The following is a 19,455-nucleotide window of genomic DNA, read 5'->3' on the forward strand; positions in this document are numbered from 1 at the left end:
TGGCTCTGCCTTCAGATTTCTGTCCAGGCCGAGCCATTTATTTTATACAGTGTTATTAATTTAATTAAAAACAATTCAGAAAGCTTTTAAATACCCTCCTTTTGGTTTTTTTTTTAATTTCTTCTCCGCAGCTTTAGTTCCTGACAGAGATGTGAGGGTCAGTGTAAAAGCCCTGGCAGTGAGTTGTGTTGGAGCAGCCGTTGCCCTTCACCCTGAGTCTTTCTTCAGCAAACTGTATAAAACACCCCTGGAGGCAATGGGAGAAGAGTATGGTATGTTGCAGTTCACATATTTCATTTTGGTAGTGTATTTTGGGTTTTCAAGTGAGTCAGACAGCGTCTATGCTGAAAACTCCAAACCCAGTTTAGTATTTCTGAACAGACATTGCATGAACTGGAATGACCGTGCTGTCTGTGTGACTGACACGTGTGGTGAGGTACTTTTTTTATAGTTAAAGTTTCAGTGGATGGGCTTCTGACAGGTCGAAGTTCAGTACAACTGCTATATAGAAGTGCTTTTTTGATGTACAAACAGCTTCTTCTAATTTATTTCAGTCCATCTTAGAGATGGTTTCTATGCCATTAGGTAACTTTTACGAATGATCAGCAGGGACCTGGAGGGTGCAGCAGGTTTGGTACATTGACCAAAACACCTCTCAGACTCCTGCAGAGTGTTTTATGTATAATTGAAATGAATCACTAGTTTTATATATGTGACCATTGGTCTGAATAATGTGAATAATCTGTAAATTGAGTGCATGGGATCTCAGGAAGGTAGAACTAAGATGGGTGTATTTTGAATATGCTGACATAGGTCATGTAATACTTGAGACCTCCACTAAACCATTTCTAGGGATCAGTTCAGTCTAATACTAGTATTTTTAAAATAAAGTAGTTGTAACTTCCTTTCTTAGAGGAGCAATATGTGTCGGATATTCTGAACTACATTGACCATGGAGATCCCCAGATTAGAGGAGCTACTGCCATTCTGTGTGGAACAATTGTCAACTCCATTCTGATTAAATCCCGCTTTGATGTGGAAAAATGGCTAATAAATGTCAGAAACTCAACAGGTAACAATTTATTTTAAGGGTGTCTTTTTTTCTCTTCATGTACCATTGCAGTGTTTCATTGCTCTAAATTCATTTTTTTTGTTGTTTTGTTAGGAAATCTCTTTTCCTTGGCAGACTGCATACCTCTGTTACAGAAAACTCTGAAAGATGAGTCCTCTGTTACATGCAAACTGGCTTGTACAGCTGTGAGGGTAAGCAGGAGTCATTTATTTAAACCACCACAGATCACAGGGATGTGATTCATTACTAGGCTCAGGGGCATTAATTCATCAAGGAGAGGCACAGGCTGGATTGACTGTATTGCAGCTTGAAGACCAGTGAGGCAAAGCATAGCTTTTAGTAAAATGTAGATAGTTTGTGTATGGAAAGTTTGATTTTATATGCAAAGAGGAGGGGTTTGTGATACAACTGAGGAGAGGAAAATCCAGTTCGTTAAATGAGACTTTTTAACCTTCTGTTCAGCAGTCTTCATGTTTGTGTGGTGGTTTCATGGATGATTACACTTATGACTGTGGCCTTTTAGAAGACTTCACTTGTTGAGTTCAGGCAACTTACCTTAGTCAACTTTGGCTCTTTATTTCAACACATAATGTATCTTGACTTCATACTTTTTGGCAGAAATATTCTAAGTCTTTTGGGTTGTTAATCCTCAAGCAAGAATGTACATTTTGTGTAGTTAAATAAGACGTAGAAGTGTAGCGTTCTGTAACTTTTTCCAAAGGTCACACATTGTGCCTATAGTTTAACAGTCACTAAAATGAAGAGTTATGACTTTTTCAAAAACTCTGGAAATCAGAACCAGCTGTCTAAAAATACCCTGTGGAAATTAAGAAACTGTTTTTAAACAGATGAGAATGTGGTGCTTGTGATGTTTAAGCCTTGTGAGTTTTAGACCTTACTCTTTGGGGGATTGTCCTCTGATCTGTGAGGTTTGCATTGCTCTCCAGTGTTTAATTTCAGCAGCAGGTTTTAGCAGTTCAGATGGAGCTAAGTATTCTGGCCTTGCAAGTACCTGGCTCTGGTACTTTCTCCTAGCTCTTTGTAGTATTTATATATTTATTTAGTATTTATATATTATCTTTTTAATATTTTAAATGAAACATTTGATTTTTGATCACTTTCATACTTTTGTTCAGAGAACTTCTCCAATATAACTGGAAGTTGTTTTTTCTTTTCAGCATTGCATCATGAGCTTATGTAGTAGCAGTTACAGTGAACTGGGTTTACAGTTGATTGTTGACCTCCTTACACTGAAGAACAGCTCATATTGGTTAGTAAGGACGGAACTTCTGGAAACGCTTGCAGAGGTAGATTTTCGGTAAGTGTTTATATTTTTCTGTGGGTGCAGTAGCTGAAGTGTGGAGATGGACAGGGAACTTGGAACCATAACGGAGCAATTTCTTCTGGTGCATTAATTGGTTTCATAAAACTGGTTCAGACCAGTCAATCCTATGTGGAATGTGTGAATTCCTTTGTCAGGTTACCACTGGCTTCTCAACCAAGCCCAATCCTACTAACACTGGGTAGGAGTTTCTGGTTCATTGGTCTGTTCTATCAAGTCTTGTGTAAATGTGTGATCAGGGAGGGACCATATAATCTGGAAACTAATTTGGATTTCATGGCCAGGTGTGTGTGTTTTTAAAGAGCAAGTCTCTGATTTGTTCTCCATTGTCAACTCTCTTCAGTTCCTCAGTTTCTGTTACACTGAAATGAAGATAACTTGATTTCCTTTTTTTACATTACCTCATTCTCTACAGATTCTTCCAAGCTGAAAGACAAAAGATGTTCATTTGAAAATTCTTCAGGTTATCCTTAGCTGTACAGAATTGGACTCTTTCTGAGTAGTTATGTTTTTGGGATGTGTTACCATGTTTTCAAAATAGTCTGATTATTCTATGCATGGGAAAAAAGTACTATCACAATGTGTAAATTATGGTTTTTTTTACAGAAAGACTACTTTTCTTTAGTTATACCAGCCAGAGAGTAGTTTAGCACATGGCTTACCTATTAGGTAGCAAAAGGTGTTTACTACTTATATTTTCCCTGCAGGGTTATTCTTAAAAATAAACAAAAAGAACCCTCAGAGCTTTAAGTGGAGAAATAACATGTGATGTTAACTAATGTACTTTAAATTCTATTTTATCATAGGCTAGTCAGCTTCTTGGAAGGCAGAACTGAGAGCTTGCACAGAGGTACTCATCATTATACTGGTGTAAGTAAATTATTCAATCATTCTATTGCATTTCTGGATTAAGGTATCAGTGCAGTGTAATCACTTTGGTTTTAAATTCTGTCAACACTGGTAGTTGTTGTAAGTTTGTTTCATGTAAATAGACATGTGTTCTAAAGCTTATTAAAATGGAGAATATACATTACTATGGAGTGGCAGTATTAAGGTGAAGATCTTCAAGTCTTACAACCTTGTATGACGGATGAAATCTCACTTTTTAATTCTCTTTTAGCAATATGGTCAAATGATGAAAATGTTCAATTAACTTTAGTGTGTCAACTTATTCTTTCAGCTATTAAAACTTCAGGAGAGAGTACTTGATAATGTTGTAATATGTCTGCTTGGAGATGAAGATCCACGAGTGAGACATGTAGCTGCAGCTTCATTAATGAGGTATATGTGGTGTGTTTATTTGTAGAAAAAAAAGGTAGTTAATAAAGATATTTGCTTACTAATATGTACCTGTAACAAAAATAATCCCTTAGGTGTTTTTTATATATATACATACATTCATTCTTACATACATATATATATTTGTTTAAGTGAGAGATGGGAGGCACAGGCATCTTTAGGGTTCCTGAAATATGTTCATCATTTTGACTTGTCAGGCAACTCTACTTTGCTTTCTGTTAGCATTACAATTACATTTAACTGTATTACATTCTGAGGGTCACTTTCAGTTTTAACTTGACTTTAAGATATTTTTCTGCATGCTGAAGTGGTTTGTTCAGTATCCTGAACAGCAGCTGATGGATCTGAAATGTTCAGTTCTACAGAGTTGTTCAAACTCCCAACCGTTGTAGTTTTCACGTGGTACTTGAGCTCCTCGATTATAATGAAGAGCAATTGTATAAAGATGAATTCAGTTTAATGAGTTTTGGTAACAGCTTTTATTTACAACTTGGTATTTGTAATTATTGTATGCAGCTTTCTGAACTGTATATTAAATGTACTTTAAATGTACTTTAAACTGTGTATTAAATAATACCTCAGTAATACTTTTCCTTTTTGACAATTGTCATTAAGGCTTGTTCCAAAGCTGTTTTATAACTGTGACCAAGGCCAGGCTGACCCAGTTGTGGCAGTAGCACGAGACCAGAGCAGTGTCTACCTGAAACTTCTCATGCACGAAACGCAGCCCCCGTCTCACTTTGCCGTCAGCACCATCACCAGGTATGTTCCATCTGCCCTTGCTTTAAAAGCAGTGTACACCCGAATTTCAGTTTGTAAGGCCTAGAATTGTAGTTAAATCCTGCAAATCCATGTACTTTTTCTAGCCTGTAGGAGCACCTGTGATAGTTTTAAGCTCCAGAGAAACATAAAAGAAAAAACCAGTGTGTGAGTTACTAGTGATGTGCTGACACATTGATTGTAGGAGTAATTGTTTGGAGATAAAGTTTCTTCTGTCCATCCTGAAGTCACCCTACTTATTCATTAAGTTGCACAATTAAGTGCAGCTTTTCAAGCTAATTGTATGTATACATTATTGTTCAGATATGCTGACCTGGATTTGTAATTCTTCACATACTGTTCAATGATTGTGGTTGCAGAAGTCTGTACTCCCTTTATAATTGAAAAATAAATCCAAATTTTGGTGGTGTGATCTTGTTGCTGCATCTTTGCTGCCAACCGTACTTTTTCTGTTTAGGTATTTTGTCTTACAGGCAGTATGAGTTGTATGTGTTTATAGCAGCTCTTTGCTTCTATCAGTTTGTCATACAGGTTTTTAATTATGTAACTTTTTAATATATGATCTTGATCATGTCACTTAAGATTTATATTCTGTAATATAGAAGCAATATTACTTTGTGGACACAGTATTATTCCATCTAGAAAATAGGTTTTTTCTACAGCAATAATCCAAAGTCTGTAAGCATGGAAATTGTGAGATGGATTTGAGCAAAAGCAAAGACTAATGTTAAATTGGTGGTGATTTCTCAAGTGTCTAGTTGGGTATTGAAAGTTGATCTACTGTTTCTGTTTGCTAACAGAAGGATTTTATTTATAAATAAATTGCATTTTTGAATACAGAAACAAAACTATTACAGTATAAGATGGTATTTAGGGTGTTCTCAGATTTTGTATTTTATAAGCAGTCTGTGAAATACATAATAGTAATTTAAGCCATAATCATTTTTTATTGGGATGTTTGGGTTTTTTTAATGCATGTTTTAGTGGTGAAAATATTTCTATTTCAGAACATATAGAGGTTATAATATGATGCCAAGTCCAACAGACGTCACTATGGAAAACAACCTTTCGAGGGTTATTGCAGCAATTTCCCATGCATTGACAATATCCACTACAAGAGCACTTACAGTGAGTTTTTTTATGTGTGAGTTTTCCTGTAGATGAGTTCTTTGAGTTTTCTTGCTATGGTAGCTGATTCTTTCCTGTTTTGCATGCTTACTTTAATTTTTATTCTTTCCTGGCTATATATGTGTGTATGCAGCTTTTATACTGTGGTAATGGCAGTAGTAATAGATTTAATTCTAACTCTTTAAATACCATGTTGCTAACTCTTCTAGTGGGGAAACTAACTCAGTTCTTGTGTTAACTTTTCAGTTTGGCTGCTGTGAAGCTTTGTGCCTTCTCTCCACAACATTTCCAGTCTGCACGTGGAGTGTGGGATGGCACTGTGGGTACGTTCCCTCATTTGTTAATCAAGCTTCTGAAAGTCACATTTGCAAAAGGGAAGTACACTGATTTGGGCATTGAAAGTCCTGGTATATGCTGTTAGGCTTATCTTGGCAGTTATTTAAGAACTTTATACAGAATACAGAAGATTATAACCTCAGGTTGTCAGGATATTCAGTGTCAGCACTTTGTCGTCCCTGGAACCACCGTGTTTGTCGCAGGGATTGAAAATAGAAATAGAATAGAAATAGAAAGATACATATGATCAGCATCTATCAAAGTAAGTAATAAGAGAAAATTTTCCATGCTTTTGAAAGCATATTTATCTTTGGGATATTGTGTCTTGTGATATCTCTTTAAAATCAGAACATTTATCATTTTGATCTTGATTTCATGTCGAAAACCATTGGTTCAAGGAAGCTGGTTCATCATTGCTTCTGCAATAGTGTCAGATGCATTTAAATTGTTCTCATGTGGCACACTGGATGAGAACATCAAATCAGATGTCTATAATACTGAAATGTTCTATGTAGGTAGTGTATTACAGCCCCAAAGCACTTCCATTCTGAAGAGCTTCTTCAGATTGTAACTGTACAGGTGTCAGCCTAAAGCTTTCATTTTGCCTCTGATCATTAATGTGCTGTGTCACATGAGCTGGAAAAGTCGCTACTGGAGATGTGCACATGTGGAGCTGTTTGGTTTTAAATAGATTTAACATCATTTGTCTTAATTTTCTTCATTGTGGTCGTTGTGTCTCTACTCTTATTCTACTTGTTTGCAAAATTTGGTCTTATTTTAAAAATGAAATAGAACCCCCAAACAAAAACCCAACTCTCCCTTGGCTGATTTTCTTGTCAACAGACCCTTGCTTCTTTTGCTGGCCATAAGTGAGGTGTAATCTCTATATGCAGTGTTAAAGATGTCTTGAACTATAAGTCCACTTTTAACAAATGAAATAATTCAGGATGGGAGCAGTACTTGGCTCTAATGTAAAATCAATGCACAATTTGCAGCAATATGTCTTCTGCCCTACCCAACTTTAAAATGCTATTTTTGAGATGCATCCAGTGCATCTAATATTCATCAGGTCAGCAATTACCCCTTATTCCTTCTTTACAAATTTTTGGCCCACGTTCCTACTAATTTGGATTCTGATTTTTTTTTGTGAAATGATACGGACATTTATCATTCTGAATTAAAAAAATGCAGTAACATGGATAGTAAAATGAGAATTTTGCCAAAATTCCTTTCTGTCTTAAGTATTGTTGTTCCTTTGATTAAGAAGCCATTGGAACTGCTGAATTCCAACTCTGTACAGCTCAACATGGATTAAGTCATGGGTTTCTAACTGTATGTAAAGTAAACAACAGCTGCCTAGGAAAACACTTAAAAAAAAAAAAAAAGGCACTGTAATTGGCTCTGTAACTTTGTCCAAATAATAGCTATACTTAGTGTAAATTTTACTTTCTCAAATAGCTTTATTTTTTCTTTAAATTAAAGAATTTAATTTTGTTTTTTCTTTAAATTAAAGAATACCCTGAAAGATTGCCTATGTATGTAATTCACAGAGTATTCTGCCAAACATCCTTTGATGATCTCTGCCTGCTCTTTTTGAAACTTGAGTTCTGTGGGAAAGTCTGATTTTATAGTTATTGTCAAGGAAAATACAGAATGCAGCAAATTACAGTCCTGGGTAGAGTCCACTGATAAATCTAGAGGATTTGATGGATTACAACTGTATAATTAAATTCTTGTCACTTTAAAGCACTGTCTTCTTACACTGCAGTAGTATAGCTGATGTCTCCCTACCTTGCATATGTGCAAGACTTAACTGGAAATGCTTCAGGACCGTGGCAGTTAGCAAATAAATACAGGATTCTTCAGTTTATCAGTAGATGTCACTAGTAGCTTTGATGTTTGCTATTAAAAAAAAAAGGCTGTTCAAAAAAACGGAGTATTATCAGGTCTCTGCTGCAAATTGGTTTTTAAAGTCGTGCTTTAGTGGTAAATGTGTATTTCTGTAGTGCTGGTTCCATTTCTTTAGATTAGCCATCTGCTTGGCTGTTAGTTTTCGTAAGACTTTAAATTTACTAAAAGGGGGAAAAAAATGATGACATTCCAAAATTAAACTTCCAGTGTTTCCCAGCCGAGTTCTTCAGATGAAGCTCAGAAAGGCTGCACCATTGGTATGGCTGGCTTGGTCCTGTCTCTCCTTTCATCAGCATGGTTCCCACTGGACCTCTCTGCACATCAGGATGCTTTGATTTTGACTGGAAACTTGCTTGCAGGTGAGGCAGGACAAGAAGAGTAGGATTGTCCTAATATTTTTACCATTACTGTTAGAAGGCCCATATCTCGCTCTATCCTGATTGTGTGCAATGAAATACCTGCAAGATTAAGCAGAAGAAATAAAGAAGCAACTTGCACCCAGGAGGTTGGAAAAGGTGCTGCCCTTTTTGTTGCAAATTTGCTCTCCTTGCCAGAGACCGTGTGTGTGCCTGGTACAGGCTGGGTACAAAGAACTAGCACTTTGTTGCTGTTGTTTAAAACTCTGCAGCAACTCTTGGGTTGGAATTTCTGTTCATACAGATTTGTTCATACATGATAACCACATATGCCTTTAAAATTTTCTGGTGTTCTAGTTCCAAGTTTTATCTTCTGTTTCTTGAAATAATGTAATTGTAATTACAGCAAGTGCTCCCAAGTGCTTGAAGAATCCCTGGAGTGCTGAAGAAGATTCGAACCAAGGTGCTGCAAAGCAGGAGGAACCCTGGCCGGCTCTGGCAGATCGAACTCTTGTCACTTTGGTAGAACAGCTCTTTTCTCATCTGCTGAAGGTCATTAATATTTGTGCACATGTAATGGATGATGTTGCTCCTGGCCCAGCAGTAAAGGTATATATTAAAGACAGATAAATACAACTGTATGCCTTAAATAATGTTGTGCTATAGACCTTTTCACATTTTAGTCTTGATACAGGAATCTATCTAATTCCTTGGTAATATGGCTCCACTAGGGGTAGTAAAGCAAGTAAGATGAGAAAAACATTCATATCATTCTTCCACAGAAAAGGTTCTTCTTTAGTTCTTCAGTGTCCATAATATGAACTTAATATTTGAACCTTTTATTCCTGCTGACTTCACCTGAACCATTAGTTCAATGAGGAGTATATGTAGCAGATGGAGTATTGGATTGCCTGCTCTGGAAAATGTGTTGTCTTTTGGGTTGGTTGGATGGTTGTAATGCACTGAGCTCCTTTTGGGGCTAAAAGTAACTCTTCTGAAGATCCTGTAAAGTATTTTGGTTTCTGAAATGGCTAATATGAGGTACTTCCAGGTTTGGGTTTTGTTTGGGGATTTTTTGAGGCATATACATGTAGAGACTGATTTAAAAGACTGTAAGACAGTATTATTAAGATTAGTAATTTCTTCATATTTTAAATGTGTGAATATTGTTTTGATACTTCTTTGTCTGAAATCAAAAAAAACTTTAGTCATTGAGCTCTAATTCCATCTCAATTGGCTTATGTTGAAGTTAAGGAGTAAAGTAGGGAATGTATGAAACTACTTCCTCTAAACACAGGAAATTCATGTCCTGAACCTGACAGTTGAGACGATTTTAATTTAACAGACAGTCAAATAAAGGGGAGTTTAAAAAAAGATAAATATGCTTGTATTTGTGTTGAAGAAGAAAGGCTGCTTGTGCTTACAAAACTAATAAAGGTTTTTTCAATCCTAGGCAGCATTACCTTCTCTCACAAACCCACCTTCTCTCAGTCCAATTCGGAGAAAGGGGAAAGAGAGGGAGTCTGTGGAACAGGCATCTGTGCCAATGAGCCCTAAAAAGGGTGGTGAAGCCAGTCCAGGTAGGCACCCTCAATCCTATCAGCCTGACCATCTACCAGCACCACCCAAGTGTGGTCAAAGCTTAGAGAGAAGAAATAAACCTGAGTAACTCATTTTCTGTCCAAAGGGTGGCAGACCTGCTGTAAGAAGTCCTTCTCAGTACTGCATTGGTTGAAAGGCAGCTGTGGGTGGGGGCTTCTTCACTGTTTGGAGTTTTATAAAAATTACCTGCACTTTTCACCAGCAAAGTACTGCTGAATCCTTTTCCTCACTTTTTCCTAAATCTACTCAGCTGTGGACTAAAACAAGTCATTTTTGCACATATGTTGCTTAGAAGAAATTTGAAAGTTGCTTTGCAGCTTTTGGCAGGAGTGGCTCACATCACTTTTGAATCTTGAAAACTTTTCTTAGTAATGAATGAACACGTGTTATTTCTATTTTGTAAATAGTACATGTAGTTCAGTAATAAGCCCTCTGGGTTGATTCTCTCATCTCAGTGGGCTGGTTTGTTGGAATGCTAGTTCATTTTCTAGTTGTGTGTTTTTACAGTTTGGAATATGCATGCGGATTGAAAAATTCATGCTGTCTAATAATGCAGATGTGGTTAATTACACTGAGTGTACGTGTCACGAGCAACCTGGAAAAGGTATGGAGTGCTAATCTATTATATACTTCTAAGCTCCTAGGCAAACTGATGCTACTGGGCCTGTTCCAACAAGTAAATCATCTTCAGTAGGAAGCTTTTATCACCTTCCATCTTACCTGAAGTTATACGATGTCTTGAAAGCAACCCATGCTAATTATAAGGTACTGCATGATATGGTTTGGTTGATTTGCAATGTTGCTGGATGGATAATCACTTTTAAACATGTCTTTACTTCTGTCAACTCACTTGTTTGCCTGTGTAAACATTTTCTACACACAAAAAAGAATTTAAAGAAAGATCACAAATACCACCATTAAAACCAAAAACTGATGAAACAAAAACCTGCTGCAGGCATTGTGACCCTACTGCTTGTTTCTCTGCTGTCACTAATGCTGGTACCAAATGACTCTTGCTGGCTTGGCAGTGCCAGATGGATCCCCATGTCTATTCTCTCCACAGTTTATTCAATAAACTTTTTCTCATTAGCTCAGGCAGTAGAAGATGCATTCCCTAGAGACCTGGTCATCTGATATTTACACTTCAAGGACTGTGTTCTTATTACACCTACTGTGTTTCTGAGAAATGCATTATGACCCTGAGATGAGCTCAGTTGGTAGAGCCTGGTGCTCATAACACCAAGGTTCAATCCCTGTATGGGCCATTCACTTAGGAGTTGGCCTCGATGATCCTTGTGGGTCCCTTCCAACTCAGTATTCTGAGATCCCTTCTTGTCAACATCCTGGGCCTTCCCAGATGATCTGACTGCCTCAAGCTGGAAGATCCCTTTCTTTTTCATAGTCAAAATGGAGTCCTGCCCTTCCAGCAATTCATAAGGCAGTCTAAACTGTCAGTGGTGTTGGTTGAACTACACTGAAATTTTAGGCAAAAGATCATTTTGTGTCAATACTCACTTCTTCCTATAATTTGTATCTCCTTGTCAAGTAATTGTTAAGAAAAAGTGTGGGTTTACTTTCTGGGAACAGGTCACATTGGATCTCCAGAACAGTAATGAGAAGTTTGGATGTTTCTTGCGGTCTGCCTTAGATGTTCTGTCTCAGATCTTGGAACTTGCTACCCTTCAAGACATTGGGAAGGTAGAAGATTTATTTGTTTTTTCTTTTGTAGTTAACTTGTCCAGTATCTGTGGTCCTTACTGGGAGAAAGCACAAAACAGTGATTTCAAAATCAGTACTCTTGAAAAAGACAGTAGTCCTGGAAGTGTTGTGCTGCCACAGTGTTGGGTGAAGTGCTACATCATATTTTCCAGGTTAAATTGCTGCTGTTGAAAACCAGAGTGATTTTTTTAGTGTTTAAATTTAAACGGGGGAGTTCTTTCCAGCAAAAATGGTTTGCCTTCAGTCATTTTTACCATATTTGTATGTTTAAATATACAAAATGTCAGAAGGCATACTGTCCTCCTTTGTCTCACGTGTCTTGATTTTTTTTTTCTCATTTACTGTGGTGTTAGGCATTGTGGTATTTTAAAATTAGGAGACAATTATTGGATTTTTATTTCTTTACATACTTCTGTGATTTCCCTTTCAATTAGTGTAGTTTTACAAAGTACAAAAACCTGAGCTATGGTCCAGGTTTTTTTCTAATGCTTTATATAATAAAGAAAAATGCAATTAGGTGCATTTGTCTTTCTTATTTTTTTAGTGTGTAGAAGAAATTTTGGGATATCTAAAATCATGTTTCAACAGAGAACCAACAATGGCAACAGTTTGTGTACAGCAGGTAAGGAGGTAATTTTTTGCTTTTCTTGAAGATTAATCCTGATGTCTATCAACTCTGACCATTCTCTTAAGGGAAGTGTTATGAGAAAACCTTGGCCCAGCTGGAGCAAACAGAGCATGTTTTCTTTCATTTTCATTACTTGTTCTGTAACTTGATACCGTCTAAATAATATAGTTTCATCTCAAACTGCTTCCAGTTCAAAGAACTATTTTAGCTCATAATCAGAAAACAAGCTTGTTTCCTATCTTACAGAAAGTGTTCTTTAGCCAGTTACATGCATCAAAAAAACCTGAAAAGCAAAGAACTGCTTTACTGATGGCTTTCTTGCAGTTAAACCTTTAGGTTCAAGTCATCAAAGCTTAATTTTGGTTAGAGGCAATCTTCAGTTGACTGTTTTGAGTTGTCACATGGGAATAGCTTCAATTGCAAAACTAATCATATCTTTTTGGGTGAGGTATGGATTGTTTCTTTTTATTAGCTTTTTTCTGTCTTCATGTATTTTGACTACGTGATCCACAACTTGCGTTTTGACCTTTCCTCTAAAGCCCTTTGAGAGGATGAGGAGTCAAGGGGCTTTTTTTTTTCCTTGAAATGTTAACTTCTCTTTTTTTCCTTCCAATTTTCTTCTGCAGTTATTGAAAACATTGTTTGGGACAAACCTGGCTTCTCAGTACGATGGCTTGTCGTCAAACCCCAGCAAAGCTCAAGGCAAAGCTCAGCGCTTGGGTTCTTCCAGCCTGAGACCTGGTCTCTATCACTATTGCTTCATGGCACCGTACACACATTTCACACAGGCCCTTGCTGATGCCAGTCTAAGGAACATGGTTCAGGCTGAGCAGGAGCACGATGCTTCAGGGTAACTTCCTTCCCTTCTGATACGATGTTCACTTGAACTAGAGTCTCTTGTTGGTGTTTTTCGTAAATTCGAGGATCTCAGGGGTGCTGTGTAACTTGAAACTGCAGAATTAAGGAGTGTAGTTTGTCTTGGTTGGGACATCCTGAATCCAGTTATCGTTAACATGTTTTCCAAAGCAAAGCTAAATCATTAAAATGGGTAATTTTTTAAAAGTTTTTAAAAGCATAGTGGTTTTAAATGGTTGTATTTGAAAGTATTGAATCAATTTGCTAATTACAGCCAATAGTCAATAGCCTAAAGGTAAGGCAGAAGGATGACTAAGCAAAGACCAGAAATTCTTTCTCTGGTGTATATTTGTTGTCCTCAAATATGTGTGATCTGATCAAAGTGTATTGGAGGTTGTCCCTTAAGTTCTTGAATCCGTTAAGTAGATTATTTTGCCAATGCCAGCTTTTCTCAATGTGCAACTTAGGACAGCATGTTTTGGTTTGGTTTCTTAAATGTGTTGTGTGGGGGTTTTTTTTGTTTTTTTGTAACAGGTGGTTTGATGTGCTGCAGAAAGTTTCTACACAGCTGAAAACTAGCATTTCCAGTGCAGCAAAACATCGTGCTGATAAGGTACTTGTATCTGTGTCCTCCTGAAAGAGCTGTACCTTAGATGTAAACCATTTTTCCTCCTTTTAAAACTAATTTGGTTTTGAATCAAAGACCTGTTCAGATGTTAGATTACTTTAAAATCTCTCTATTACAGAATGCTATTCACAATCACATTCGTTTATTTGAACCCCTTGTCATAAAAGCACTGAAACAATACACAACAACCACGTCGGTTCAGCTGCAGAGACAAGTTCTAGACTTGCTTGCTCAACTGGTTCAGCTGCGAGTTAACTACTGCCTGCTGGACTCGGATCAGGTTGGTACCTCCCCACATTTGCACATTTCTCACGCAGGGGTCTCACCAGCAGGCTCAGGTAACATTTGCAGCAAAAATACTTCCAGCAGTCCTTCTGTTGCACTGTAGATAGAAGCAAAGACTTAAAGAAGGGAGAGACTCAATTTCTCCCCAAGCCACGAAGAGCTTCAGATTTCTGGCATTTATAATTTAATTTCTGAGTTCTGCAACAGTTATTTAAGAACTGTTCATCAGATTGATTTTAGGAATAAAATGGTGTGGGCAGTACAGTCGGTGTTGTTTAAATAAAACTTCATTTACATATGGAAATACCTTCTTTCCATACTGAGAATATGGACTTCCTTATGACAGATAAGCAGCATCATGGTTGACAACTATTGCTGGATGTTAATGGTGGTGGAGGGGAGCTAGTGGCAAATGCAGTAGTCTGTGTGGTTGCCCATGTTAGCAGTAAATTTGTAACATAAAATTTAAATGGTTTATTTACAAGTGTTTTAGTTATTAGGGTATTTTTGGGTTTATAAACTAGTGTGACTTGCAGTACTTTTCTGTAAGTTCATACAGAGATAATTCTTTTTAATGCACATAGACTTTGGATTTTATTTTGGTTTAGAGCTAGATTTTTGACTGATTCTTTACTTCTTGACTGTAATGCCTCAAACAGTGTGTTGAAAGAGAAATACAAAGACTACAGGTAGAACATGGCCTAAGTTCAGGCAAACTGTAATAAGCTGTAATGTCAACACGATTCTCTACCTGTGACTGTAGAGGAAACATTTCATAACATTTTAGAATGAACTGTAAATATAAATGAGTTTCAGTGCCCATCTGTAACTGTTGAAATGGTTTCAAATGGGAATTAATGTGTCTGTTCTGATGCATGGTTTATTCTCTCTTCAGGTGTTTATTGGATTTGTGCTAAAGCAGTTTGAATACATTGAAGTAGGACAGTTCAGGTATGACATGAGCAATGATCCTTTGAAGAGTGTGGGTTTACAATTGTCTCATTCTGAAGCAAGTAGTGATAGTTTGACTGGTTATTTCTGCCTTATGAAAAAGGGAGAGTTCCCTTCTGAGCAGTGGGCTTGTTTTTTCTCTGGCTTCAGTGGTAGCCCTTTCAGATGTTTTAGGTTCCATGTGATGGAAGAAGTCAGGAAGTAACATGTTCAAAAATAATGTGAAAGTGTGCGGTTCTGTTACACTTTGTATAGGACCTGATAGATCACGGGCAAGGCAGTGAAATTTTTATTGTCAGTTGTTTCTGGTTTTTCTCACACTTGAGTTTGTATGAAGAGACAAGTTGGCTTCCTGCTCTGTGGATCTCCTACAGAAATACTCTCATGTGTCATGTGCATTAGATAGTATGTTATAATGTTAGTAACTGTAATGGTCAAACCTTGAAAGAAATCCCTGGGGAAAAAAAAACATCGTACAAAACAAGGCACAGAAACTGTAGGAACTGATCAAATACTGTATGAAAGCAGAACAGCACATTCTTTAAAAAAACCTGTCTGTAGAAAGATTGAGTTTTACTGAGGAAAGCTGTGCAGTTCAAACTTGACACTTGAAATTCTTGTTTTGTTTTCAGGGAGTCTGAAGCAATTATTCCTAATATCTTCTTTTTCCTGGTGTTGCTGTCCTATGAGCGGTATCATTCCAAGCAGATAATTGGAATTCCCAAGATCATTCAGCTGTGTGATGGTATCATGGCCAGTGGAAGGAAAGCTGTTACACATGGTAAATCTAAATAAAAAATTTAATAAAGAAAAAAAAAAAAGAAAAGAAAGGCACCAACACTAGTAATAGTAAAAATTCAGCAATAAAAACAGTGATGATTACTAAGCTGTAGAAAACTGTAATCGTACTGACTGTTCCAGAAGACACTACCTTTAAAATCATCACCAAAAGATATCAAATAATCTCACTTAATTCCTTCCCGAAGTTTGTTATACCATACTGACACTGCTACCCCACAGTTTGCATCGTACATAATTGCAACAAAGCTTTTATTTGAAACGTTACTAGGTAATGAGTTGACAATATAGCAAGACTTTGATTTAATTTTTAGTCCACTTCCCTTTTTCTTTCAGCCTATAAGTTAGCACCTCTCTCATACTTTCCAGTGATTCTGCTGAGAAATACTTCATAAAAATATCTTTTTTAACCCTATGAAAATATGCAAATATGTCCAAAATGTAAATTTTCTACTAGAAGTAAAAAGATAGCCATCATCATGCATTATAAATTTGGGGTTTGTGGTTTCTTTTTTTAGGTATAGGTTGAACCTTTAATAAACCAAAGCCCAGCTTACTGTTAGTAACTGAGCTGTTAGATCAAGAAATCGCTGTTCAAGAGTGAGTTGTCTCACACTAAAACAAAACCATCTCGTTTCAGCAATACCAGCTCTGCAGCCCATTGTTCATGACCTGTTTGTGTTAAGAGGAACAAATAAAGCTGATGCTGGGAAGGAGTTGGAGACGCAGAAGGAGGTGGTGGTGTCAATGCTGCTCAGGCTGATTCAGTACCACCAGGTAAGAGAGGAAGACAAAGCATCCCTCTTTATGGTCTATCCAGTTAGGATCATGATCTTGGTTGTGTTGCTGACAGATTACGTAGAAGGTTAGTGGAAGAGAAGAAACTTAAAAGAATGGGGGTAAAATGAAAGAGAAAAGTTTAAAATTAGGAAAGATGCTGCATAAGGATGATTTTGCTGTGCAATAGCACTATCTTGAATAAGACTTATTTGAACGAGGAAATGAAACTGGTAATTAGGTGTTTGTTACTCTTACTGCTTTGACCCAGACCTCATGGGTTTGGAAAACATGTTTCTGCTTTGTGGGAGTATAACAATGACTATCTTCAACACACTTTGTTTAAAAGAAAAACATAAAAGCAATTTTAAGAGAAGTGATGTGATCAACATGGGATCTTATTGCTTATTCAGGTGCTTAACAAACTTAATGTTCCTTTCATCCTTTCAAAATGCAGTTCTAGTGTATGCTAATGTAAGCACTGTATTTTCTGAGAATACTTGGAAAAAAGTCAGTACATCTTGTCAAAATAATTTGTTAGAACTGCGTGTTCAGGTTGGGGTAATTTTGTGTATCCACATTTTCTTTTGAATTTGTAGTTTTATAATCATAAAATGACTCATATAACCATATGAAGTGACACTCTGCAGACACATGATGTGAAATAGTGAATAACTTGGTGTTACATAAGGTACTGCAATTCCTGGCAGATCTCCTTCTGACACACTTAACCTGTTAATAAAAAAAACCCCTGCACTGCTCTTCCCACACCATCCCATTTGGAGCTCTTCCTCTGCCCTGTTCTGCTGGTGCAGTGTGTATAAACCAACCCTGGGCTATTCTGTTGTCCCCTGGCTGTGGCTGGGATGCTCTGCAGTGGTGTCTCTGTAAACCTGAGAGGTTCCAAAAGCTGCAGCCTTTAACTCCACCCATGAAGCTTCAGAGTTCAAGTCATTCAGGCCAGAATCACTCCTGTCTCCTCTCTCACGTGAAAGTTTTTTGGGAAGAAAGTCACCTGGGAATCTCCCTCTGCCTAATCTTAGCTACTTGACTTCCTTTTACAAGTGTTCTACCTTTATTCCAGGTTTTTCTGTCCCACTTCCCCGTCAATATATTAACACTTGCTGTGGTTTTGGCCTCTGGCTGTGTCTGTCTTTCAAAGCGTAGTCTCTGTAACCTTCAAACCCTTAACTCTTTTAGCTACTTGAAGTGATCCTTGCTTGGTGTGCCCCATTATGTTCTCTCCTGTAAACTTTTCCATGGAAGTGACATATCTCAGGTGAACAAGCTCCATAAAAATGTCTGTTCTCTTTTCTTGACCAAATTTAAACTTCATTGGAGCTAAAGGCAGAGTATGTATTTGGAAAATTGCTCTCTTCCTTCCTTCCCTTTCTGTTGAATTAGTGATGCAGCATTTAGATTTCTGATCCTTTTCTTAGTTGTTTAAGTAGTCTTTTGACAAATACCTTTTAAAAAGGATAAAGCAAGCATTTTTTTTTCTAGTTTATAAAAGTAACTGGAAAATTCTTTAAAAATCACCACCAACAATAAAAAAGTTGTAACTAAGAACAGGCTTTTGTCCTGAAAATGGGGTTTTATAAATGTTGTGTGATTTCTCACATGGGATTTTTTTTCCCACTTTTTGGCAGGTGGTTGAAGCAATGAATATTTTTCCCACCATGGTATTATTTGAACGTTTGTTGTTAGTATTGGTGTTTACTTACGTTCTTTTGATCTTTTCCTCAGGTGCTAGAAATGTTCATCTTAGTATTGCAACAGTGTCATAAAGAAAATGAAGACAAGTGGAAGAGATTGTCCCGGCAGATAGCTGACATTATTCTCCCAATGCTTGCAAAGCAACAGGTGGTTATGTGATTGGTTTAAATCTATAAACATCTATAATTGCTGTAATATATGTGTCAATAATGGTTTTGGGTATTTGATTTTTTTTTTTTTTTAATATGAAGACAAGTTTTCTTGAAATTGTGGTTGCCATACCTGGTAAAAACAATTACTGCAAGGTAAACTAAGTCTCAGAAGTGATGAAGTGCATGAAGTATGTGCACTGTGATGAGACTGTCTCCAGAGGAGGCTCATCTATTTCTCTTAGGTACATGATTATATCAGAACACCTATTAAATGGCCTGAAGATTGTCCCATGTTTATAGTTTGTCCAAATTATTTTTTCCATAGTTACAATGGGTCTAATTGCAGACCAGAACGCTCAAAGCCCTGTCCAACCTGGCCTTGAACACTTCCAGGGATGGGGCAGCCACAGCTTCTCTGAGCAGGCTGTTCCAGTGCCTCACCACCCTCTCAATGAAGAGTTTCTTCCCAATATCTGATGGAAATCCACCCTCTTTCAGTGTAAAGCCATTTCCTCTTGTTGCATCACTACCTGCTCTTGTAAAAAGTCCTCTCAGCTCCCTTGTAGGCCCTCTTCAGGTACTGGAAGGTGCTCCAAGGTTTCCCCAGAGCCTGCTCTCCAGGCTGAGCAGCCCCAGCTCTCAGCCTGTCTCCATAGGAGGGGTACTCAGCCCTCTGAGCATCTTCATGGTCCTCCTCTGAACTTGCACCAGCCCATCAGTGTGCTTCTCTGGCTGGGGACCCTGGAGCTGGATGCAGCACCAGAGCGGAGCAGAGGGACAGAATCACTTCCCTCAACCTACTGCCCATGCTGCTTTGGATGCAGCCCAGGTCACAATTGGCTTTTTTGGCCCCTTTTTGGGGTTTTTTTTTCCTAACTTCTTCTATTATAAATAAAAGTGTCTTTAGATAGAATTTCTTGTATTTCAACTTGTACCTGTTACCTTTCATCCTGGTACTGGATACCACTGAAGAGGTTCTGGCTCTTGCTTCTGTGCTTGTGTCATCTCCTTCTCCCGCTTCCCCTGGTCAGATACTTGTGCACGTTGATGAAGATCACCCTGAGCCTCCTCCAGATTGAACAGCCTCAGCTACCACTTGTGTGACAGGTGCTCCAAGCCA

General features: G+C 37.6%; 1 protein-coding gene across 3 annotated transcripts in view; it reads left to right on the top strand.

Moving 5' to 3' along the window:
• Positions 1 to 19,455, top strand: part of HTT (huntingtin) — a 78,492-nt gene that overhangs the window by 24,065 nt on the left and 34,972 nt on the right. For all 3 annotated transcript variants that reach the window (XM_050337961.1, XM_050337962.1, XM_050337963.1), the window contains 22 exons: positions 132 to 272; positions 914 to 1,072; positions 1,166 to 1,263; positions 2,251 to 2,390; positions 3,221 to 3,284; positions 3,595 to 3,695; positions 4,329 to 4,475; positions 5,501 to 5,621; positions 5,868 to 5,944; positions 8,076 to 8,227; positions 8,631 to 8,833; positions 9,678 to 9,804; positions 10,464 to 10,591; positions 11,414 to 11,524; positions 12,090 to 12,167; positions 12,800 to 13,023; positions 13,563 to 13,641; positions 13,775 to 13,936; positions 14,837 to 14,892; positions 15,525 to 15,673; positions 16,331 to 16,467; positions 18,214 to 18,330. In XM_050337961.1, coding sequence (XP_050193918.1) covers positions 132 to 272; positions 914 to 1,072; positions 1,166 to 1,263; positions 2,251 to 2,390; positions 3,221 to 3,284; positions 3,595 to 3,695; positions 4,329 to 4,475; positions 5,501 to 5,621; positions 5,868 to 5,944; positions 8,076 to 8,227; positions 8,631 to 8,833; positions 9,678 to 9,804; positions 10,464 to 10,591; positions 11,414 to 11,524; positions 12,090 to 12,167; positions 12,800 to 13,023; positions 13,563 to 13,641; positions 13,775 to 13,936; positions 14,837 to 14,892; positions 15,525 to 15,673; positions 16,331 to 16,467; positions 18,214 to 18,330 — 2,771 coding nt within the window. The remainder of the gene's footprint in view (positions 1 to 131; positions 273 to 913; positions 1,073 to 1,165; positions 1,264 to 2,250; positions 2,391 to 3,220; positions 3,285 to 3,594; positions 3,696 to 4,328; positions 4,476 to 5,500; positions 5,622 to 5,867; positions 5,945 to 8,075; positions 8,228 to 8,630; positions 8,834 to 9,677; positions 9,805 to 10,463; positions 10,592 to 11,413; positions 11,525 to 12,089; positions 12,168 to 12,799; positions 13,024 to 13,562; positions 13,642 to 13,774; positions 13,937 to 14,836; positions 14,893 to 15,524; positions 15,674 to 16,330; positions 16,468 to 18,213; positions 18,331 to 19,455) is intronic.

This window comes from Myiozetetes cayanensis, unplaced genomic scaffold (genome assembly GCF_022539395.1).
Source record: "Myiozetetes cayanensis isolate MyiCay16 unplaced genomic scaffold, myiCay2020 scf7, whole genome shotgun sequence".
Classification (NCBI taxonomy): domain Eukaryota; kingdom Metazoa; phylum Chordata; class Aves; order Passeriformes; family Tyrannidae; genus Myiozetetes; species Myiozetetes cayanensis.